Raw genomic sequence first — 25,979 nt, forward strand, 5'->3', positions numbered from 1 at the left:
TATAATTTACTAAATATTCAATGTGGGACTAAAAAGGCACCATCCATGTTGATCTTCAGCCAATCTTTGTCCGAAGATTAAACCGTGACGACGGGAGGAGAGTTAGCTCAATAGCTTGGGAGCCATGCCCTAATGAGTCGGCTCTGTTTGTGGAGTGTTAGTCGATCAGATTGGGTCTCCAGTTGACGCAGAGAGGGTCCAAAGTTATGCTAAAAACCAACTCAATGGAGTCGTCAAGATCTTCAAAAAAGAGTTGAACACCCCATAGAGGGTGAGGAATTTGGTAGAGGAATGCAGACTCTTGATTAATGCTCTCTGTAGTTTTAAAATCCAGTATATTACAAGGGATTGTAATATGGCTGCAGACTGGGTTGCATGGCAGGGCAAATAAGGGTCGAGGCTTTGCCGGATTGGGCCATAAGGGCCTTTCCCCCGTGAGTCATGTAATATTTTGTCTTCTGATTATGGTGTCAGCTTAGCTGGTGCTAGATCAAACTGTAGCTAATACAAGCTCTATTCTCCGGGGGAAAAAAATAACCATTTCCAGACTCTTAGCCAAGCATGGGGCTTCCCGCAGGCTCGTTGTCCGCAACCGTCCTCCAACCCCTCCTAACGTGCAGCCTCCCGCGCAAGAAGAAGCTCTCTCGAACCAACGAGCGAAGGAATCGTCGCCGACTTGTCGAACCCAAAACCCTCTCCTACCCGAAGTCGTCCCCGACTCCTCTCTTAACCCCTCAAGAACCCCTCACTCGCGACGAAGCTCTCGACCGCATCATATCCAACCTCGAGTCCTCTTCCTCCTCCTCCCTCGACCTCTCTCTCCTCTCCTCCCTCCTCGAGATCTCCTTTCGCTCTCGGTCACTTACTGTCGTCTCCCGCCTCCGCCGCCTAATCCCCGCCTGGCTCCTGCGTCGCAATGCCGCCCTCTCCGCGAAGCTCCTCCGCCTCTACGCGTCCCTCGGGCTCATCGATGACGCCCACCGCCTGTTCGACCAAATGCCGCAACGAAACAAGGCCAGCGCCTTTGTCTGGAACTCGCTCATTTCCGGGTACGCGGAGTTGGGTTTCTTCGAGGACGCCATGGCGCTCTATTTCCAAATGGAGGAGGAGGGCGTGGCGCCTGACAGGTTCACCTTTCCGCGGGTTCTCAAATCCTGCTCCGGAATTGGGTCGGTGTGCATAGGTCACGCGATCCACCGGCATGTCGTCCGCTTGGGTTTCGGCTCTGACGTGTTCATACTCAATGCACTTGTCGATATGTATGCCAAGTGTGGAGACATACAGCAGGCTCGACGGGTGTTTGATATAATTCCTCAGAGGGACGAGGTCTCGTGGAATTCGATGCTCACTGGGTACCTGCGTCATGGGCTTTTGATTGATGCATTGGAGGTTTGTAGAGAAATGATTCGCTGTAGATTTGAGCCCGACTCTGTTACTCTGTCAGCGATGCTATCTGGGTTCTCATCTGATACGTGTTATAAGTTTGGATGTGAGATTCACGGCTGGGCTATCCGTCGTGGGCTTGATTTTGATCTATCGGTTGGGAACTCGTTGATCAGGATGTACTCTGAGCATGATCAACTGCACCGTGCTCGGTTAGTATTCGAATCTATGCCGCAGAAGGATTTGGTGTCTTGGAATTCTATAATCTCTGCTCACCGGAGAGACCACCGCGTGCTACTTATTTTTCAGCAAATGGTGGATTCTGGCGTGCTGCCAGACCAAGTCACCTTCATATCGTTGCTTGCAGCATGCGCTAATCTAAGGATGGTGGAGGACGGCAAGAGGTTGTTCTCTGAGATGGAGGAGGTGTACATGATAAGGCCAAGGATGGAACACTACGGCTGCTTGGCCAACATGTTAGGAAGAGCAGGGCTAGTAGAGGAGGCTCATGAGTTCGTGTCAAAGCAAATGCCATTTGATGGTGGACCGACAGTTTGGGGTGCATTGCTCTTTGCTTCCTCAGTGCACGGCAATGTCGAGATCGGAGAGATAGCAGCAGAGAGATTGTTTGAGCTGGAGCCTGACAATGAGCATAACTTTGTGTTGTTGATGAGGATATATAGTGATGCAGGAAAGTTTGAGGAGGTAGAGAAGGTGAGGAAGTTGATGAAGGACAGAGGGTTAGAGCCGTTTTGAGTCTGGTGATCAGGAATTTGGATTCATATAGTCTAAAACCATTCTACTCTCTTTTGTGCAGTAATTTTTGTTTTTTAATGTCTAATTGGTTAATTCAAGCACCATGTACAAAATTATGAGATATACAACGCAATCTACTCACGATCAGCAGAATGGACACTATTTCTTCTTGACTACATTTTAATTTACAAATGAATCCTAGCTCCATCATATAACCTTGTAATAAATACAAAATCCAACATAGAATTCTTTATGATTTAAACTTAAATAGAATCCAACTCTTACATAACTCACTGAAGGAAAGTTTAATCTAAGGAACTGTAATATGATTTTGTGACTTCCTGATCTCACCACGCTTACGCAAAACCATTAGCCTCTGAAAATATTGACATATAAAATGTCTGATGAGCTCATAGCCCAGTTAAAAAATTAAATTCTCAACATAGGACAAGCAAAAATTCTTAATAAAAAAAAATCAAAGCAAAGGAAGCACGTATGCATGACAATGCATGAATAAAAACAGAGATTTAGCAATTAGATCCCCAATATCAACTTTTTGAAGCAGAATGACCTGGTATGATCTATTGGCTGCTATATCTGATCAAATTTATTGGATATATGTGCTCAAATCTACAAGATTAAAACGTGTCTGAAATTTTCATAAGCAAAATTTTGTACAATCCTTGAGAGAGGAAAGCAGAATGGTCGGTGAAAGTTAAGACTGCAGTCCATCTAATGACAGAACTGGTAAGTGTCTCATAATAACTTAATTAACAGAGGGTTTCTTCACAGAGGGGTAGACAAAGAGGGTTTCTCCACAGTGGGGTAGACAAAGAGGGTTTCTCCACAGAGGGTAGTCAAAGAACAAGCCAATCTCTTGTCATATCAGAAAACTGTGTCCAAGTTGTTCCTTGTCATATTAGAAAATTGCTGAAGTGTATCAAAAACAGGGAAACTACTAGTTTTCAAGCCTTTCTTCATACTACCCATTAGAGGACATCTTTGTATGCTTAGTTTTATTATGTTATATAGACAACAGGTGTGCATATAAGTTCCCACAAATGCAAGTCTAGGGAAGGAATATATACGGAACTTTATCCTAATTACTAAAGAAACTATTGTCATGACTTGAGCATATGACCTCTTAGATAAAATGGATAAGTACTAAGGTCACGCCAAGATGGATAAGTCTAGGAGAGTTACCACACCCATGGTAAAAGTATCTGTACTTGTCAAATAAAATAAATAGAATATTCTATAATCTTTATCCCGTTTATAGTATCTGTATTTGTCAAATAAAATAAATGGAATATTCTATTATAATCTTTATCCCAATAAGTTAGTCAATTTTAGGTTAAAACTTAAACTCAGGATGTTTTATAAGCAATAAAAGCCAAAAAGGTGGGGCCCAGTCAATGGAACTCCAAATGACATGGCGTAGACAATGATAAATAAAAAATATGGAGCGTTGTTATGAACTCCCCTAGCACTGAAAGGAGATTGTTTCTAAACGATTGAAGTTAGGAGTGAAGATTTCTTTTGTTTGGTTAAAAGTTTAGGCCTTGTTGCTTTAGAAATAAGGCCAATTCTAAAATAGGTACTTTTTATTCTTCTCAAAATAAGATTTTTACTTTAAAAATAATTATTTCTATGTTCACTTATATTCTAGATTAAAGATGTCATAATTATTTTTTCTATGATATAAAGTGAACAAAAAGATGAAAAAAATATAATTTACTTTTTATAAAATTATCATAAATACTCTTTCATTTGATGTTAGAACCAGAAAGAAAGAAAAAAAAAAAATTGGGGTTGAGAGAGGAGGGTGCACGTGCTCTGCACGTGCAGCCCCTCCCCTCTCCCTCTCTGGTACGCAACGAAGCGCAGATAAGGGTGGATTTCATCTAATCCGAATCGAATTAAGTTTGATCCTCTCCTAATCTATAAATTAACCCTAATCCTCTCTCTCTCCTCAACACCCCCATCCCAGCCTTCTTCTCCTCCACCGTTTTCTTTCTTTTCTTGCCGACGGAGTCACACCGTGGAATCGGCCTGTCGGAGCGTCGTCGAAGCCATCAAAGACCACCTCGTGACTCCTTCGTAAGCCTTCTCTCACCCCTAAAATTTAATTAAAGTTTAATAGAGTAAAACGAAAATACCTAATTTGGGATTTCGGCTTCACCAGCGACTCACGCTGGTCAGCGGCTTCAGGTCGCTGTTGCTCGTATGCCAAAGTTTTGCGTCGTCGACCTGGTGTCGTAGGCGCACTCCCCTGAAGTCTTCATGGCTTGAGGTGTGGAGGAGACGACTCCAGGGCCGCTGGCTATGGAATCGAGCCGTCGACTGCTATCTACGGTTCCTCCTCCACCTCTCATGGTATGCTGGGTCGTGAGAGTGTAGAAAAGGTGACCGCCGGCACCTTTTCTCATTTTCTCTCTCTTTTTCTCCCTCTCTTTCTCTCTCTCTCTCTCTCTCTTCAGTTTGGAGAAGACAGACCCGAGTCTGGCTTTCTCCCATTAAGTGTTTGGATTCGGGTCGGGTTGGATCCGAATCCAAGGGACCCGACCCGAACCATTAATTTGGTGGGCTACGGTTAGCCCGAGCCCAATTCAATTAATTCGGCTGGGCCTCGGCCCAATTCGATTTAGTTGATTTCTTTTTGGATTGGGTAGGACAAAGAACAGCCCCACCAATCCAATGGGTAATTTTAAACCAATTTTAGTTCTTTTTGGTTTTTAAATTTTAAAAAAATATTGTTATTATTCAAATTAAAAAGTTGATTATTATTTATTATTTAAGGTGGCGATTTTTAGTACGTGAGCTAGAGATTTGAGATTTTGGTTGTCTTGCCTAGACTCAGGTGAGTGAGTTCACTCACATGTTTATTTTATTGTATTTCGTATTTTTGTCAGACCATGTAAATTTTCTGTGTGCAAATTATTTATTTCACCCTTATGTGTAAAAATTAAATTGTTGCAAATTCTGTGTGCAAATCTATTTATTTCATCCGTACGTGCGAAAATTTAATTGTTTTATTTTCTGTGTGCATTTAATTATTATATTCAGTGCATCACCATACTTCGTGCAAATATTAAAATTTGTGAAAAGAAAAAAAATGAGACCAGTATTGATACGACTTAGAGAACAGTCCTGGTATAAATCGTTTGCGATTTTCCGTGGTGACTCAAGTCTATTTGGAAGTCCAGGGGAAAGTCCTAAATTAGATCACTGCGGTGACTTTCTTAGGTGACTCTGGCGGGGTTAGGGAACAGTCCTAGGATGAATGAGAAAAATTCCTATGTGACTCTAACTTCTCTCAACGGTTAGAGGAAAAGACAGAGTGTGTTAATCACAGGATGATACCCTCTGATGACCCTAACCGGATCAGCTATGAAGAAAAGTCCCGAGCGTCATCTCGAAGCGACTTCTATTTGATGTGGATCCACAGGGTTTAGACCCATTGAGACATATGACAGTATAAATATCAAAAGATGTTAATATGTTGAAAACGTGCAAGGTTACAAGTTGTAACATCTCTCTCTATTGTTATCATTGTTATTATTTAGAGAGCATGCCTATTGCATATTGTGACGGATATTGTTACTTTTAGTTTAATTTATTCAGCATTAATATGAATTTAAAATTTATTTGGTTAGTGAGTGGATTCCACTCACTGAGCTATAGTTGTTGGCTCATGGGTTCTATTGTTTTTGTTTTTGTTTATTTATTTCAGGTAATAGTCAGCGGGGCGACTGAGCGAGATGTACCCGAACTCCACCTCCACTTAGGATTCACCTATTTACCTTTCCGCTCTTTTGATTTTATGCTTTAGATTAGACATTTTATTTATTTAGTTTAGAGACTCAAAAACATTAACATTGTTTTATATTTTTATTGCAATTAGTTATAAAATTTAATAAAGCACGTTCTCATTTTATTTATTTAATTTGCCATCGTACACGTAGAGAGTATTAATAAGGCTTCGTGCATCTCAAGCATATTGAGATGCATGGCCGGTCATGATTCCTATTTCGGGTCGTGACATTTGATATGAAGTAGATTGTTGAGATATATATCAAAGAGTAAATTAGTAATTGAGCTAGTGCGTGATATAAGATGTCATTTTAATGAATAATATTTTTATTCTAGAATCTGATTATTATGATATTTAGCTGTTATTTTAGAATAAAAAATTATATTGCAGAATAAATAAAATTATTTCTGAAATGAATGAGATTTTAGGGAGAGAATGGATGAAAAAGTGAGGAATAAAAAACCCTCCCCCATTCTTTCTTTCCCTCTCCAAAAGTAGAGAGATAGGAAAAGAAGGAAAAGGAAAAATTTACCTCTTCCTTACTCTTCTCTCCTATTTTCTGCTATAACCATAGGGACCTAAATATAGAACTCTACATTGCATCTCCGTAACTATAAATGATCAGACATATACCGGTAATCTAATGATTATGAGTAAGACAGACTCCCATACCTTTTAAGGAAGAAAACAGCTGATGAACCTTTTCAAAAATCTCATCCACACTTCCTTTTGCACTAATCTGCAACCAACGAACATTGTATATTTTACATTCTCACAAAAAAAAACTAAAAAACAAAAACTGGATGAAAATAACAAAACCATCATGGAAGATTATAAACCAAATATTCAGTAACAGATTACACAGGCCAACAACTTGTGAACCATGAGACCAACAGACAACAGTATTGCAGTCAGTATAAAACAATAGCAGGCAGGTAGGCTCTCATAAAATTATAACCTGACAGGCCAAGCAGATAAAAGAACCTTTATTAAATTCTTAGAGCAAGTTTAGAGATGCCTGCTATATTGTTAGCAATACATAAAAAGAGAGTTTTCAATAATTAAAGACATGGAAGTGCTCATAGGCCATAAATAGATTAACTAAAGAGGACAACATTTTAAGCACAATAGGTGGCATAATAAACTCACGATTAAATTGCAATGACCAAATCACATAGGTCTTAGAACCAAGAATTCGTTTTTTAACAACCTCAGGAGAAGTTTGACAAAACTAATCGTCAAAAGGCAAGAAGTGCTTCCCTATCCAAAAGCCTAATGTGATATGTATCTTGAGTAAAAGCTATCCCATATCACTTTACGACCATATGAAACATAGACATTATAGAATGAGAGAAAAACCAAGTTACCAGATTGTGCAGTGACATTGGTATAAATAACCATAATAAGAAGAGCATTCAAAATATCACACATTGACATTTGGGCCAAAATATTATAAAATAGAGAATTTCACAAATCACACCCTATAATTTACCTATTTTGTTATTCATACCTCATCTTTAAAGATTTTATAATCCGACCATTCTTTTTTCCTATAATTTTTATTTATTATCCTGGGTTAACGTGAATGCTACCAGCAAAGAAATATTCCGTTGAATATACTAAATTATTTTATAAAATATTCAAATTACTCTTGTTTCCTTCATTCTGTCATTCTCTCCCATCTTTCCTATGAGATTAGTAGAAAAAGAGGGAGAAAGAAGAGGAGGAGGAGGAGAAGGGAAGATGATGGAAGGTGGTGGCGGCAGCGACCACGGGAGGAGGTGGTTGGGGGAAAGATGAAGGAGGGGTAGAGAACTGCAGGTATTTTAGTAATTTGGTTAATATCAGTTAGTCAAAATAACATTAAGCTGTTAAATAAAAATTATAGAGAAAAAAATGAAAAGTCGAGTTTTGAAATCTTCAAAAACGAGTGTGAATCATAAAATACGTAAAATGCAGGGTATAATTTGTAAAACTCCCTATAAAATATTATTGATAGAGGAAGTACCAAAATGAGGATTTTACAGCAATAATAACAACAACCAAACCCTTAGTCACAAATATTTTACTCTATATAAATCCTTTACCTCCATTCATCTCTACTTAGTGCAATGGTTTGCATAAAATCAAGCACTACCATATCTTTCTTACTAATTCCTTCAAGTCAGTTTTGGTCTTCCCTCCCCTTGTATAGAACAATTACTTGAATGAAGTCAATCATCTGTAATGGTGCATTACATGGTTTCTGCTGGAGATATCTAGATCATCTAAATATATTATCATGTAGATTATCCTCTATAGGTGCCACCACTATATTATAACTACCATTTTCTAGTGACTTCGCAGTATGTTGATTTTTAGTCCCGCAACAATCTTATCACCAATCAGGTTTTTTTTTCACATGTAGCAAACAAGAGATGATAAATAGCAGCAATATCATGAATAGTTGACAAAATCTCTGAAACTTGATATAAATGTATAATCAGATAACAGATCTAATGCAGATCATATTAAATTGTCTCATAACAATCAACAGGAAGTTCCATATTACCTTGTGGACTTTACCCTTTGCAGAGTAATAGCTGATGACAGGAAGATTTAACTTCTCAAAAACTTTGAGGCGCTTCTTTATTGTCTCAATATTATCATCAATTCGCCCCTGGATGTATAATTCAGAAACTAACAAATTACCAATCTTAAACAAGAAAATAAGGAGATCATGAAAGTCTTTACATTTCCTAGAGTTATCCAGTTCAACCTGATTACGGCCTAGTACACGTTTCACCATCTCCTCCTCTGGACAGTCAAAGAAAAGTACAAGGTCTGGTTCTACCCCAATCTACATTTCATATCATATACCTTAGGACCATATATTATATACAGGGTAGACAAGTAAATCTGAGATTCTGCAAGAATAACAACCATATCGGAAAATAGAGGATGCAATTATCATAGAAAAATAACAATCAGAATGCATGTCACCAAAAAAAGATAGCAGAACAAGTACATCATAAGAATGCATAAGAGATGGCAGTTCTTTAGCCCTTTAAACTAAGGTTCCAAGTATTGGAATCGGGATCGGGATCGGCCGTCTGAAAAAACGATACGTATCGGCCGTATTGGCAGTATCGGCCGTCCGTACCGATCGTCCATATTAGCTTGTATTTTAAAAAAAAATTTAAAATACAGAAAAATTCTTAATTTTTTAGAAAAATAATAATAAGATATAAATATAAATTATTCATATATAAAGTCTAAAAACTAAAAAATAAATACTATTTTCTCAATTTCTATTTCTCCCCCTTTCTATCGCTCACACTCTCTCTCCCATTCAAATTAAAAAAAATTCCTACCTTCTCTCCACTAATTCTCTTTTTTATCAAACTCTTTCTCTCTCTCACTAACTCTCTCTTATCAAACTCTCTTCATAATAAAACTCTCTTAAAAACTCTCCCTCTCCCTCACCGACTGCCACCTCTTTCTCTCTTTAACATAGTTTTTTAATTTTTATTTTCTCTCCATATCTCTCTCTCTCCTCTTCCCCTCTCTCTTCTTCCCTCTCCCTCTTACTGCTACAACACACAAACTCTATCTCTTTTTCCCTCTCTTTCCCTCTCTCTTGCTCCATCTCTCTCTCTTTCTCTCTTTCCCTCTCTCTCTTTCTCCCTCTCTTTCCCCTTTCTTTCTCTCTTACCCATGCTAGTCTCAGGCGGGATCGACCGATACAGCCGATCCCGACCCGAAACAAATCGTGTATCGGCCGATCCATCCAATACCCGACCAAAACCAATCAACAGATTGGTTTCGGCCAGGGATCAGGATCGGTCCGTTTCAGCTGATCTCACTCGGGATCGGTCGAAACTAGGAACCATGCTTTAAATGTGCCATCAAGTGTGAAAACAACTCCCCATTGAAAAAGTGCTATTTTGCATCCTTTCTGGATTTTCCAATTCATAATAAAGTCAAAAATTCACCTTCAAACAGAACCATGGAATAAAAATTCAACTGATACAAATCGGCATCTGCTAAAGTTGAGTTGACAACTGGGATAGGGCATTATAGCCACAGCCATATTGGCCATGTTTTGGGCAATACTATCCTCGTATTGGCTGAAACAACATGATTTGAAGTTTTTTTTTTCAACTTATATGGGTTGGGTTTCGAGTCTGTTTGGTGGGGACACTACTTTTCGTTATATGTATTCTCGTAAGCATAAAAGGGCTGCACCCGTGGCCCTTTGGCTTAACGAGGGTTGTGACTAGTCACCTTCTAGGACTATTTTCGTCTTTTATCTTTTACTTTATTTTGCCTATATAAAGGCTTGTAATCATCTTTTATGGATTAATAAATATTTTGAGAGAGTTTGCCTATTGAGTGTTTGTTGGTGGATTCCAACGTCGGTGGATTCCGACACCCCGATTGGTGGATTCCACGAGTTTGATTATTTCTCCCTACTTTTTCTTCTCAACTCTACAATCAAGATGTTGTCCTGCATCAGCTTTGGTATCAGAGCAGATCGTTTCATAGTTTATGGACGCTCCACCGCCTGGATTCTACGCAGCGCCTCATCTTTTCTTCGTTAGATCAATCGCTCTACGAACACCAGATCGCTACGAGATCCGTCGCTCGATAATATTAGGATCTGAATCCGAGTTACGCGAAGAGATCACCCTCAAGGAGGAAAACAATAAACCATTACCATCATCAAATCTCCACACAAGGAGATAATCACAAGTAAGCTTTATTCAATAGATTTTCTTTCCCCGTTTTAGATTAAAAACAAAAAAAACTCTCTAAAAAAATAAAAAAATAAAAAGAGAAAAAATAATTCCGAAATTCAGTTTTTTTGTTTCATCTTTATCTTTAATTTTGAATTTCGAAAATTTCGAAATTAATTTAGAAGAATTTTTTTCTTATTTACTTTTCCTTAATTTTAGGAAATTAGTTTCTATAATTTTGGGATTAATTTCCATAATTTTGGGGATTAGTTTCCAAAATTTTAGGGATTAGTTTCCACAATTTTAGGGATTAGTTTTCATAACTTTTGAAAATTAGTTATCCTAATTTTGAGATTAGTTTCCACAATCTTATCTACTTTCCTAACTTAATCCCAACCAACCCAAAACCTAAACCCATTAACCCACTAGCCTAAACCTCTCCTCATTCCAAAACTCAAAGAACACTAACCAACTAAGCCTACTAGCCTAACCTAGCCCATCTTTTAGCCTTCATGAATCAGTAGAAACCTACCCAAAACTGACCCGTTTACCTACAACCCAATCCAAATCCATCGTCATCTTCCACCGTCCCTGCCGCGCAGCCCATCTCCACCGCCGCCGCCGCTCCACTACTGTCGTCGCTTCAGCCCCTGTGCGGTCCTGCCACTGCATCGTCGCAGCCGTCGCTGCCATTCTTGCAGCTCCCTGCCACCGCAGCCGCCGCCGCTATCCCTACCACCGCAGCCGTCGCCACCACCGTTGTTGTCGGCTTCCGGCCACCGTTATCACGACCATCATCTACAGTGGACGTGCGACATTCGGTAACATCTGTCCTTTCTTTACTGTTATTTGTTAGTCTTAAAATAGCAACTGTCTTTCTATTGGTGTGGATCATAACCATATTGAACTTGTTATTGCCTCCTATTGCCTACCTATCGCTTGAGCCTGATATTGCCTACCTACTTCTTTTTGTTTGTTACAAAAAAAAAACAATTAATATTAACGGTAGAACTAGCTAAGTTAGAGGGAAAGTTTTGACATATCTGCAGTCCCCGTCTCGATCTCAAGAACTTGTACTACTAGTTTGCAATTTTTCTGCTGAGTCTGACTGGCTCTTACTGAAAACTTAATAAGTGGCTGTAGGTTATTTTGGTTATTACTCCCTTATTATTTGCTGTGATCTCTTAGCTTGCATATCATCATTTATTTATTGCATTTATTTCTTTAGTGGTAGAGACACTTTATATGAACCTTCGTAGTGGTAGGAGAGTCTCTCACCCTTCATCCCAGTCTGTTATAGAATCCAATACCATGAAAGATTTTTGTCGATTTTTACAAAAGTCCATTGAAACCATTACGACCAGATTGGACGACTTCAATGCTCGTCTTGAGGCTATTGAGATGGGTTGTAACCAACATGAGACCAGGAGTGGCATCGGTCCGTCCAACACGGGTGCCACGCGTGCCGCTCCTAATGTCGAGACCAATCGATAAGCTCCATACTACCTTCACCATGAGAGAGGTCCTGAGAGAGAACCCCATAGGCAAAATTATCGTGAAGATACATTTGATTTTCATAATAACAGGGGGTTTAGAATCAATCTCACCTTTAGAGAATCTCAAAACCATAACAATCAAATTATAAAAAATATTAAGGTGGATGCCCCAACTTTTGACGGTCACTTAGATCCTGCTGTATTTACTGACTGGCTCCGTGAGATGGACCACTTCTTTGAGTAGTATGATCTACCAGAAAACTGACTCGTTAGATTTGCCCAAATGAAACTAGTTGACCGAGCCAAACTATTTTGGCAAAGTATAGAACAACTTTTAGTACGACGAAACCAACCTCCCATAATTCATTGGCATGAAATGAAAGAAAAATTAAAAGAAAAATATTTGCCACATTCTTATCTTGGTGACCTTTTGAACCAATGGAATAATTTTAAACAAGGAAATAAGTGATTATGTCTCCCAATTTGAGGAATATATGCTGAGGTGTAATATTGTGGAGGATGAGAGGATGACGCTTAGTCGTTTTAGGCGTGGCCAGAACGACGACATTCGAAGAGAGTTAGTTTTCCGAAAGGTTACCTCCTTGGACTAAGCTTACACTCTTGCGTTGAACTACGAGATAGTTAATAGGCAACAATTGCCTAGGCAACCAATTGGGCGCACCCCTCCCAGTTACGCACCTGCTGGCGTAAAAGCTCCACCACCATCGGTACCTACCAAAACTACCCAAACTGCCGCATCTGCCCAACCTAACAAAGGAAAGGGGCCCCTCCATGAAACTACACCTATTAATGACCCCCGTCGATTTTACAAATGCAGACAAGTTGGTCATGTGGCCTCAAATTATCCTCGAAAGGCCCTTTTATCTTAGGGAACAGGATGACACTATCGAGGAAAATGAGTTCGATGAACAAGTTTATGAACCTGACCCTGATGATGTCCAAGATAGTGATGAAGATCGTGATTATGGAGACCATACTGTTGGTGTCGTTCGTTACGCTTTGACACAACCCCGGGATCGATGATTGGCGAAGGAATGCAATATTCCACACTTACATTAAATGTGGGACTAAAGATTGCAAAGTCATCATCGATAGTGGGAGTTGTATTAACGTCGTCTCTGCTAACGTTATATCTCGCCTGGCATTAAAGTCTACACCTCATCCGAATCCTTATAAGGTATCTTAGGTAAATGATTCTTCCATTGCTATAAATGAGAGATGCCTCGTTCCTATCACTTTCCTTTCTTATAAGGAAGATGTGTGGTGTGACATTGTGCCGATGGATGTAAGGCATATCATTTTAGGCCGCAATTGGTTATTTGATCATGATGTAACTCATTTTGGGTGTTCCAACTGGTGTTCTTTCAATTTTGAAAGCAAAAAGATTAAGATAAATCATATGCGCTCTAAAATAATTAATAAAGATAACAAGAAAAATGCTCCAAGTAAAAAGAGTTTGCACATAATAAATTCTAAAGAATTTGAAAAGGAAGCAAACTAAGGCTCTATTGTGTTTGCCTTCGTGACTCGTGAAATTGAGAGCACTACCCTCACTCCATCATCCGATGAATCTGCTCCTATACTAAATGAGTTTCAAGATGTGTTCCCGGATGATCTGCCGGACCAATTGCCTCCTTTACATGATATCCAGTATACAATTGACTTTGTCCCTGAAGCGTCTCTCCCAAACTTCCCACATTATCGAATGAGCCCCAAAGAACATGCTGAACTGTAACATCAGGTAAACAAACTTCTTATGAAGGGTTTCATCCGCGAGAGCCTAAGCCCTTGTGTTATGCCTGCCTTGCTCACGCCAAAGAAGGATGGGTCTTGGCGTATGTGTGTCGATAGTCGAGCCATCAATAAAATAACAGTCAAATATCGTTTTCCTATTCCACGACTTGATGATATGCTTGATATGATAGCGGGAGCTTCAATTTTCTCTAAGATCGATCTTAAAAGTGGTTATCACCAAATCCGAATTTGTCCAAACGATGAATGGAAAACTGCTTTTAAGGCAAAAGACAGGTTGTATGAATGGTTGGTAATGCCTTTCGGTTTATCAAATGCCCCAAGCACTTTCATGCATGTTATCACACAAGTGCTTCGCCCATTCATGGGAAAATTTCTTGTGATGTATTTTGATGACATTTTGATTTATAGTCGATCAAAAGAGCTTCATTTGGACTATTTGCGTCAAGTCTGTCTAGCGCTTCGTGCTGCTCAACTCATCTTCTTAAGATTTGTGGTTACTTCAGAAGGAGTCCGCGCTGACCCTGAGAAGATCGAGACAATTGTTGATTGGCTGGAACCACGAAATATTCATGATGTGCGTAGCTTTCATGGCCTTGCTATTTTTTATCGCCGCTTCATTCGAGGGTTTCGTACTATCATGTCGCCAATCACTGCTTGCTTGAAGAAAGGAGATTTTCATTGGAGTAAGGCAGCAAATAAGGCTTTTGAAGAGATTAAGAAGAAAATGACAATAGCGCATGTAATGCGTCTTCCTGACTTTTCTAAAGCTTTCGAGGTGGAATGTAATGCCTCAGGCATTAGGATCGGCGGTGTCCTTAGCCAGGAACGCCATCCTATTGCCTATTTCAGCGAAAAATTAAATGAGGCTAAGCAAAAGTACGCCACATACGATAAAGAATTTTATGTGGTTATTCAAGCTTTACGCTATTGGCGCCATTATTTACTTCCGCATGAATTCATACTTTATTCCGACCAGGAAGCTCTTCGATTTCTAAATTCTCAGAAGAAACCAAATTCGAGACTTGCTCGTTAGATCGAGTTCTTACAGGAGTACACTTTTGCACTCAAACATAGAGCTGGGGTTGAGAATAAGGCGGCTGATGCACTTAACCGAAGGGTTAACCTTCTGTCTGCCATTAGCACCAAAATCACTGGGTTTGACAAAATGAAGAAAGATTATACAACTTGTCTAGACTTTGGCGAAATCGTTCTCACTTTGCTAACTGATCCGAACTTAGCTTTGGACAGTTATTTCCTCCAAGACGGTTACCTATTTAAGGCTAACAAGCTTTGTATTCCCCGTACGTCCGTGCGTGACTTCCCTGTTTGGGAGATCCATGCCAGTGGCCTATCGAGTCATTTTGGATGTGATAAAACCATTAAGGAAGTGGAGCGCCAGTTCTACTGGCCAAGTCTCAAACGTGACGTCGCAAAATTAGTTGGTCAATGTAGGACTTGTCAGTTAGCAAAGCACAGAAAATAAAACACTGGACTTTATACTCCGTTACTTGTGCCTGATCACCTGTGGCAGGACGTTAGTATAGATTTTGTCCTGAGATTGCCTCGCACATTTAGAAAAATATGATTTAATCCTTGTGGTTGTGGATCGCTTCTCTAAGATGGCTCATTTTATTCCTTGTACTAAGACCTCTAATACGTCACAAGTGGCCAAATTGTACTTTTGCCCATATCGTCAAGTTATATGGTCTTCCAAAAACTATTATTTCTAACCGGGATATTCGCTCTATAAGCTATTTTTGGAAAACCTTATGGCACATGGTTGGCACAAAATTAAAATTTTCTACTATTTATCATCCTCAAACCGATGGTCAAACCGAAGTCGTTAATCGTAGTCTTCGAAATCTTTTACGCTGTCTCGTAGGTAATCATAACAAAAACTGGGATGCCATTTTTCCTATAGCCCAATTTGCATATAATAACTCCATTAATAGGTCTATTAGCATGACCCCATTTGAAGTTGTTCATGGTTTTAAAACACACAAACCTCTAGATCTGTTGCCTATGTCATCTCATTCTTGAGTCTCTGAGTCTGCCGAAGCATTTGCACATCATGTTCATTCTTTGCATCAAGAGATCACTAAGCGAAGTGAGGCGAGTAATCACCAGTATAAAATACATGCTGACTTGCACAAACATGCCAAGGAGTTCGATGTTGGAGATTATGTTATGATTCGTTTCAGACCCGAACGATTCCCTTCGGGAGCTATTCAGAAGTTGCATTCTCGTAGTGCAAGACCTTTCCAAGTTCTGAAACGTGTCGGTGCTGACGCTTATGTCATTGATATTTCCCTAATTATGGCATTAGTTGTACTTTTAATATTGAGGATCTAGCAGCCTACCATCCACCTATGCATATCCCCACCGAACCCCTATGCTACATCTACTACCCTTCCAGACATCCCTGCTGTGCCACCTACCACTTCTCCTTTCCCATCCACATCACAAGAAAAGATAGACGCTATTTTAGATGATCAAATAACATCTACTGCAGAAGGAGGGGTTCACCATTTTCTCGTTCGATGGCACGGGCGATCAGAGTCGGATTGTACGTGGATTACTCGCGAGGAGTTACAGTAGTTTGACCCTAACATTTTGGAGTACTATCAGAGCCACTCGACTAGGTCGAGTTTCTTCCACCCTAGGAGAGTTGGTGGGGACACCACTTTTCGTCACGTGTATTCTCGTAAGCACAAAAGGGCTGCACCCGTGGCCCTTTAGCTTAACGAGGTTTGTGACTAGTCACCTTCTAAGGCTATTTTTGTCTTTTGTCTTTTGTCTTTTATTTTATTTTGCCTATATAAAGGCTTGTAATCATCTTTTATGGGTTAATGAATATTTTGAGAGCTTTTGTCTATTGAGTGTTTGTTGGTGGATTCCACAGGTTTGATTATTTCTCCCTACTTTTTCTTCTCAACTCTACAATCAAGACGTTGTCCTGTATTGCTGTTACTGATTCAATTCCAGCTCATCAAAGAACCCACCGCGCTAACAGTAGAAAGTATATGGTGTCTAGAAAAATAATGACTACTCAAAGAACTTCTATAATTCCTTCAGCATTCAACTCAGACATATAACTTACTTCTTATTTATGTGATTATCTGCTGCAGGTTGTATTATAATTTACCATATTAACAATAACTAAGTTTACAGTAGGCTCAAGTGTATAGCATAAGTATCAATGTTCTTGGACCTTGCAGCAGCAATTGACTATTCTATCACAATGATCTAGATTTTGTGAATAGTATTAACCAGAAAACTCACTATCCTCTCAAAAGCAATGCGGTTTTCTTCACTTCGAGGGAAGCCATCAATGAGGAATTTGTCAGCTGTGCTTGACTTAATTGCTTTGTGGATCAGGTTGACTGTTATTTCTGATGGAACAATCTTTCCTTCCTTAATTATGCTGCGGATTAGTTCCCTGAAAAAGCACCACAAAAACAGCTAGTTATGCAACTTTGGGTACTTCATAATGATAGCACCGGTAATCATAGGCAGCGATGGTCGTGCCGAAGGTACTGTGTCGATTCTTAGTCCGCATGGCACATGCCCTCTGCATGCCCTTGCATGCCACTAGCATGTATTGGTACGCTTATGACACATTTTTAATAAAAATTTTAAAATATCTAAAGATACTTTTGGATCTTTGGCACGTCAATTTTTAGTTGTTGGTTTGAATATATCTATTAAAGCCTACATTAGAGTCTTTTATTTTTATATTATTTTTGTAAACGACCTATTTTATAAAAGATATAACAATAGTCAAATAAATATACTATTCAACACATAATATAATTAAATATATTTATTAAAACTAATGTTAATGATTGAATATTCTATAATATAATTGAACTAGAAAAAGTTCTAAAAAATGAGCTCCATGTGACATATAATGTTTGTCACATGATTAAAAAAGGATCCTATTAGAATTTTAGATTTACCACTCTAATGGATTCACTTCCGATCAATAAAATCTGTTTCGAACGTCACATGACTCGTGCCAGTTTGCATACACGACTGGCATGAATCGGCACTCACTCGTGCCGGCCAACAATGGAATGTGCCACTGACATATCCCAAGCAGGGTGTCATGCCACCATTGGCACGACCATCGTTAATCTTGCAAATTCTTACCCATTTGTACTTTTAGAGGATATTTCTTCTCTCAAAAGATCACCAGCACTAAGATGAGCAACTCCAAAGGCTGAAGCAATTCTTGCACATTGTGTGCCTTTACCACTCCCAGGACCACCTAAAGAGAAGTGAATTTAAGCATATTACACATGCAATAGAATGTTCCAATAAAATCACATATGAAATAAAAGCACATCATTCAAGCTGGATTCATATTTCAACATACAGTGTATACAGAATGGAGAAAATGGAGTATCACGTATGGAATAAAAGCACATCATTCAAGCTGGATTCATATTTCAACATACAGTGTATACAGAATGGAGAAAATGAAGTAGTGTTATATTATCATACCAATACCATCCATGGCAGAAGGGTTTCAGAAATACTGACTAACTATGACTACTTAGAAAAGTAAAGAAAACTTGGGTGAATGAAAATCAACAATAAATAAAACCTCCATATCATAAAGTACATAGCACATTAATTCTACTAAAGGATTCATTTATTACAGATTAACCCTATATTTACACAACGGAATGCAATCTGCCAAAATGTCCCCAAAGAACTCGAATTTAGATACCACCATCATGAAGAGACATAAATCTTTTTTAACCTATGCATCTGATTATTTTTCATTGGGTGTTTCTCTTACAAAAATTGCAAAAAGAAAACCAACTGTATTGTAACAACAATTCTTATAGGACATTTGTCCACTGAGATAGGATGTAGTAAAAAAAAAGATATAGGATTTTGTGAAAATGTTCTCATACAGTAACATTGCAAAAGTATTATTGAAGTTGACGTAATAAATAACCATCACCTATCCATTGGTTACTTATCCTCCTTCCTTTCATCATTTTCAAAATTTCATTCTAAATTACTAATGCTTACTCTCCAAGTATGGTCTAAGCTAGATAAGAGTCACGAGATGATTTACTCAATTTAAAGCAATATAAGGAAGAAAAAGGTGAACATAGTGATAAATAGCTTAAGGCTAACAAATTTCTGACAACTACTTTTCTATCTAATATTGATGGTCTATGCAAACAGTCAGTCATGAGCAAGCATACTGAACAGTGCACATATACCACCAATCACAACTATCAACTAATGAAAGTGCCTTAGTTCAAGTGTTATTGATATAGTTATGATGTTTCCCTTTTATTTTATTTATTTATTTATTTATTTATTTATAATTATCTTTTTGAGAAAAGACCAGCATAGCTATCGTGTTGTTTTGCAGATTTTATTAATTGAAATATATTTCTTTTTCAGATCTCAATATGGCCAAGAAGTGCTAGAATTGGATAATTCTTCTAAGATTTAACCATCAATTAAGATAATCTTAGGGCATTTCAAGAACTTTTCAATAAAAGGTTTACCAATGAAGATAATCTTAGGGCATAATTGCACAGGTTATGTGCACAATCCTTTAACAATATAATTTTTAAATAATGATGAAAAAAAATTACCCAAGACAAAAGTTATGAATGGCCTTCTTATGGAAGTAACAGCATCTTTCACCTACAACAGAAGAAATGGAGAAAATTCTTGTTCACATGGTATTTAAAGTTACATTAAATGCCGACCCAGAACTAAGCAATCATAAATCAGAGAACAACAAGCAAATATGTCCGTATGTATAAACTTACAGTCTCCGTCGTGAAGAGTGCTGGTAAATTCAGAGCATGTTGTATCTGCTTAGAAACAAAGAGCTAGAAACGTAAAGAGAATGAAAACAAAAATTGCAGAAAAGAAAAGATAAATGACAGGACATCGAGGATGTCCTATTGAGAGAAGAAACAAGCAAATTTTTGCACAGTAGATTTAAAGCAAAATAGCTTACATCGTTCACTAAAAGGATAAAATAAATTAAACTTCCTCCTGTTTAGATGAAATGCTGAAAAATATTAGGAGGACTAACTGATATACGATAGTTGTGAAACTAGTCTATCCAGATAAAAACTTAAGCACTCTATGAGAGAGGTTTTTACTTAAGATGATTTTAGTTCAAACTTAGTTAAAATACGCAGACAGTCATACTCTAAAGTCTAAAGTGCTCCATTTTTCTTCTTTCTCAATATCTCAGGGGCTTCATTTTAAGTGTCTAGAATTCAAGATAGATAATACAAATCCATTCCAACTGCCCACACCAAGTAAATTATGCCAATCTGCAACAACTAAACCAATTCTATGCTACAACATACCTTGCCATCAAGTAAACCAAAAACCAAGGTAAGGGTGTGAATACCTTATAACAGTATTCCATGGCCGTAGGAAGCCCCTCAAACTCTCCCACGGCGGTCAGAGAAGGTTAGGCCATCCATTTGCCCTAACCATCGTCAGAGAAGAAAATGGAGAAGATGATTCGTTCGAAATGGATCGTGATTTACTCACGATCAGCTTCAAGCGGATCGTTATAAATGCTTAGGCCTTAGATCCTTTTAGGCAGATCCTCTTATAAGTTGTTTGCAAATTCAAATTAGTATGACCCACTCAATGGTCTTCTCTGTTCGACCTAGTGCACGCCACAAGGAGTGTAGTCGTCTACAACAAAGGAGTCATCATCTCTCAATATCTCTTCCTGCCCTATTTTCTGGCAAGTTTTGCATTGGCATGGTACGTGCCACATAGATCAGTGGCTAGCACAATACATACCAACGGCAGGGAAATCATCCTATGGAAAAACATTACATGGAAAACTTTCTTATGAAGAGAATGAGAACAAGGAATGCCAAGCTATCAATCCTATGGAAACGTCAAATGTGCCACTAATATAAACTAATATAACTGATATAACTGAGTAACATAAAATTGCATGTAACTCCGGAATAAAGAAAGAATAGATGAATGAACCAAATTATAGTAGTAGCAGCTATTTGCTTTCCCTATGTTTGTGGTATTTGTTGCACATTCAGCATTTCAAGACACCTTCTTTCCCTATGTCATACTCAATGTGGTTACATGTAACTAAGAAAACACCTGCTCTTTGTCATCAAAAGTTGAAATACTTAGCATATCAGATATAATTATGCTCTATAATGTGCTCATGTTGTTAGACGCACTATAATTACTCTACTTATCTAGCCTACTAAGGCTTACATGTCTGCCAAAAAATGATCCAGTACTTTATAAGACCAGGCAAAGTTGTCTTATCACAGACTACCAATAGTTGGTCTGACCTGAAATTAGGAAGAAGAAGAGGAAAAAAAATAATCAAATATTATGGAAAATACATGGGCTAGATACACTTCATATATTCAAATTCTAGAAAATTATATAACAATAAACCATTCAGAGGACATTTATCATAATCTCGATTTGGCAGTCCACTAGATAGTATTTCACCTATTACATGGTTAGAGTTATTTTTTAGTTCCTTTTAGTGCCATCAATCTATTAATGCTTATACAAGAAGCCACTAAGAAAACTCGATATATTAACCACCGCAAGTTCTACACATGGAAGATCATGTGTTTGAGGTGGCATCTTTTCTCAATTAAGCAATCCAACACTGCGATGCATTTCTTGATGAGCTAAATTACTAAAATAAATGGACTGGACATCATTTTTTTTTCTTTAATTTTCCTGTCACAAACACATTATAATTAGCTCAATAACCCACATTTCTGAAGATGATCGACAAGCTTGACACTAACTTACATAGATATGTGGCACAATTCATTGTCAAATAGCAAAAAAGAAAATAAATTAAAGCATAAGTAACAAAAAAGAAAAGAAATTAAAGCATAGGAAGAAAGAATCAAGCAGAGGCAAAAGGAGGTGAAAAGAGTTACTACCAAAGGTGCTTGCTCGAGGATTAGGAGATTGTCGGAGAAGGAAAAGCCAATCGCCTCCGCATCGCAAGCCAATGAGGAAGGAAACAAATTAGATGGTTCTGTCCCAAATCGATCTACTAATAATATCATTGCCAACTCTCTCTCTCTCACACACATATCAAACATACTAACAATTAGAAATTTTTTCTCATTTTTGTTGTATTTCCTTTTTAAATATTTTCTTGATCTAACCCTCTCTCTCCACAATGCTAGGGCACATGGCACCTAAAAAGTAGTACTCAAGGTCCTCCTTTTCAATTGGTCAAAGGATAAAGGTTCAATATGTTAATAAGAAAATCCTTTTCTAGTTACAAGGCTTTCATAACTTAAATACATTTAATTTTTCAATTTAGCATATAAAACTGAGTACGTATATTTTATATAGTCGATGTACATTTTATTATAATGGAGTACACACAATTTACATATGCAGTTGCTTAGTAGGTCAATTTCCAATCCAATACTTAGGCCTTCCCCTCAAGCTGGCCTTTCTGACTAGCAGCCCATCATTGACAAATATGAAAAATAACTAGCAACGATCCTCTCATCCCTCCTCTTCTACCTCCTCCATATCTTCTAAGCCCCAGCAAAAGTAACCTCCTACAATTATTCTATTAGGAGGGCCTTACTATGGAAGGAGGAAGCCTCAGTCTCGGGCTTCCACTATAAGCTAGTGTGGCCTAAGATTTACCTGCCTAAGTGATTTAGGAGTTCGAGATATGAGAGCCACCAACCTCTTCCTCCTTGGAAAATGGTGGTAGAAGCTACTAGGCCAGACAACTCACGCTGGAAAGACATTATGATGTGCCTCTAAGACAGGAGAATCCTACTCAAGGAACACACCTTAAGATGTTCGACCATCTGGAGAGGTGTTCTCAAGGGCGATGAGGCCTTCTTAGTAGGGGTTCCCTTCGACCCAGGTCTCGGATGTTGGATCAGCTTTTGGATGGATAGTTGGTCCCTAGAAGCTGCCTTGAGTAGTCGATTTCCCTTAGCCTTCCTCTCTTCTCCACAACAAAGTCTCATGTTTTTTGAGATGCCTAAAATGCTAGGGGCTTCCGCAACTGTGGAGTAGGACTCCCTCTTCAGATTTCTCGGCTTTTCTAGTTTGATCGAATGCCCTATGTAATGAGGAGCTCGAATCTAGCAACCACCTGCTGCTCTAATAATCCATCGTCTTCCAATTTTGAAACTCCTTTCGGCTATCAGGGTCTGAAATCCTCAAATTCTGTGAGGGATTTCTAGTTAGTTTGGAAGAGGAATGTTGTTAAGGAAAATTGGCACAATTGGCATTCTTTGGTGGTTGCTATAGACGGAGCAAAACTTTTGGGCATTCTATAAAAAGGCAAGAATCTTCACAAGCCTCAAAATCTCCCTCTCTTAGATCTAGCCGATATAAATATACGTATCATATACACCTACCCTCTTACTCTAAACTGAGCGGATAAATAGGTACTACCGAGACAAGATTTAACTACGTAGTAATATGTGCAAGTGATGCAGTGATCAACATTATCGATCATATGACATGCACATCAAAATTATCATACTCAGTATTACACCAATAATCCTTGCATAACTATGATGCAGTAAAATAAATATAATTATGTTGACCAGTAAACAAATATTTGCATATGCATGATATTAATGCGCTGAAATCATAAACATAAAACATCACTTCAGTACTATATTATTCCTAGACTACGGAGGATTTACTAACCTGACATTGCTTTCCAATTAACCAACTCCAACTACGCCATGGGATCATCCTCGCACAGTATGGAATCTACCTCGATAATGAAAGTAATAAACATAAACACCAACTTACCTGAAATTAATTAATTAAATCATCCTACAGACAATTGTTATAATTTGGGATAGGTCCACCTAAGAATCTAACATTTAATAAATCAAGTAGAGCTGGTATATTAATTATGATGGTCCGATACATTATTAGGATTATTAATACAATTATCATTATATTTACCATTTCATTAATTATTATCAATTTAAAGTAAATAAAACAGATAAGATTTAATAACTTACTTTGTCAACGAAAGTATGCTTAATATGATTACCAATCTCTAATTAGAGCTAATTCCTCATTCAAAGCAATTAATAGTAGTATGTCTAATTTATTAATATGGATTTATAACAATTGTTATAACTAACAAAACTACTCTCTAACGATTGATAATAATTAAAGCTCAAGTTTAACAACGATAAACAAATAAAAAGACTAAATCAAATTAACACAATTTAAATAACAATTAAACCACTTGGGCCAACCCAAGGTCCAAAGCAATGGGCTGCAACTAAACCCACCAAAATTGAGCCCAAAGCCCCAAATAGCTGTGGCCTAGGCTTATCAATATGGAACGAGCTGTACCCCAAACTCACCCCACCTTAGGGTGAACTGCCTACAGCCCAACCCAAGCCCAAACTGGGTTGGGCCGCACCCAACCCAGCCCACCTCAAGCTGGGATTGGCTGGCAGCCTATCCGAGCCTCACCTCCTTCCCTCCTCTCCCACAACACAATACAACCAAGGGGGAGGAGGTGGCTGCCGACGGTGATCACCGGCATCCAAGGCCAGCCAAGCTGGGACCCAACCGGAACTGCGAATAAGGCACGAGGTGGGTATCCGGCCAGAGGTGAAGCAAGGAGGCGTTCACCTCGACGGGAAAAGCCCGACCGCGAAGAGGAGCAACCCGGCGAAATGCCGGAGGGAACAACGGCGGAAGAACGAAGCCAGAAGAACGGGGAGGTCGAGGGAGGTGCGCGCAATCCACGGGTTAGCCGGCCAGGGTAGCAGGCGGCGACAAGACACCCTCTCCATGGCCGGCGGCCATGGAGGTTGCCAAAATCCACAACCAGGACACAAGAGCGCCAAAGACGACACCTAAGACTTGTATCGCGAAGGGGAACGCTCCAGGCCGGATGGAGAGCGGAGACAATAACGGTGGCCGCCGGAATCGCGCCGAGAAGCCGGCGGTGCGAGGCTACGGGGTATAGCCTCCACCGAGAGCCTAGAGTACCCATGAGGGGTACAAGGAGAGAGCGCATCGAAGAGAAGCTCCCCGGACCGGCACGGCATCGGCACGACGACCCGGCCGGCCGATTTCCCAACGAGGCCGAAAAAGAAGAGAAACACTAACGAAGTAATTAAACTAAAATTAACTCCTCAGGGTAGTGGAGGAATCACCGGTTGTTAGAATCGCGAGGTCGGCGGGCTCCGGCGGCGCTCCGGCGCGGCGAGAAGGAAAAGGGGGAAGACGGCGGCTACGGGAGAGAAAAGAGAGGAAAGAAAAGAAACGAAGTCGGGGAAGAAGGCAACTCACGTGTGTCGCACGTGCGCTCAATTCTTTCTTCTTCTTTTTCTTTTCTTCTTTAACGGTACCGTTTTCAAGTTGAATTTGATAAAATTTACCGGGATATTATTGTTGATGATGTTGCTGCTTCTCCTCTTACTTCCTAAACACACCTTTGCGTTCTAATCTTTTATTTCTAAGAAGAATGGACTTTAGGCCTATCTCTCTTTACAATGTAATTTATAAAATTTTAGTGAAATTGTTGGCTAATTATTTAAAGCCTTATTTGCCTAAGTTGATTAACTGTATTCATGATAAAAATTTCTAGGATTTTTATTGCTTCTCTTATGAATTTCAAAACTTCTTTCACTACTTATCTTTCTTTTATTCCTAAGAAAAATAACATATTTAAGGTTGTGGACTTCAGAATTTAAGTAGAGTCTAAGTAAATTAGAATTTATTTAATCACCTAAGTTCAGTTCAGTTAACTCTTGAACTACTGTACAGTTTCAGAAATATATTCTGCAGATATTCATGAGTCAAGTGAATATTATGAAACCACTTAGAGAAGATCGAATACGTCTTGATGTTCTATCTGTGATAGAATGAAGAAACATTTCGAGAATGATAAGAAATGTTGATTTAGGTAAGTTATGTTTATCTCTAGGTCATGTTTATCTTTAATGTAAGCCCTTAAGGTAAATGCTAGTTTGAGTTAATTTAGAACTAATT

General features: G+C 38.8%; 2 protein-coding genes across 20 annotated transcripts; one reads left to right on the top strand and one right to left on the bottom strand.

The window, feature by feature from the left end:
• The first annotated feature begins 421 nt into the window (after positions 1-421).
• Positions 422-2,272, top strand: LOC140783898 (pentatricopeptide repeat-containing protein At4g25270, chloroplastic). Its single transcript, XM_073131008.1, has 2 exons — positions 422-443; positions 548-2,272. The coding sequence occupies exon 2, from the start codon at positions 562-564 to the stop codon at positions 2,137-2,139; it is 1,578 nt and encodes a 525-aa protein (XP_072987109.1). The 5' UTR covers positions 422-443; positions 548-561; the 3' UTR covers positions 2,140-2,272.
• An 11-nt stretch (positions 2,273-2,283) lies between these two features.
• LOC140783900 (UMP-CMP kinase 2-like) lies at positions 2,284-25,407 on the bottom strand. Of its 19 annotated transcripts, none has more exons than XM_073131014.1 (11): positions 25,142-25,338; positions 23,658-23,723; positions 21,899-21,952; positions 19,751-19,795; positions 19,571-19,622; positions 18,096-18,213; positions 17,226-17,382; positions 8,712-8,792; positions 8,505-8,612; positions 6,626-6,692; positions 2,284-2,515 (listed from the first exon to the last, which is right to left on the bottom strand). In XM_073131014.1, the coding sequence occupies exons 2-11, from the start codon at positions 23,703-23,705 to the stop codon at positions 2,496-2,498; spliced, it is 750 nt and encodes a 249-aa protein (XP_072987115.1). In that variant the 5' UTR covers positions 23,706-23,723; positions 25,142-25,338; the 3' UTR covers positions 2,284-2,495. The 19 variants fall into 19 exon arrangements, with proteins under 19 accessions (XP_072987115.1, XP_072987116.1, XP_072987113.1 ...); XM_073131015.1 differs by having other exon boundaries at positions 25,278-25,320; XM_073131012.1 differs by having other exon boundaries at positions 17,214-17,382; positions 25,142-25,296.
• Positions 25,408-25,979: the final 572 nt, after the last annotated feature.

This window comes from Typha latifolia, chromosome 3 (assembly GCF_019914945.1).
Source record: "Typha latifolia isolate L0001 chromosome 3, TyphaL0001v2, whole genome shotgun sequence".
Lineage (NCBI taxonomy): Eukaryota > Viridiplantae > Streptophyta > Magnoliopsida > Poales > Typhaceae > Typha > Typha latifolia.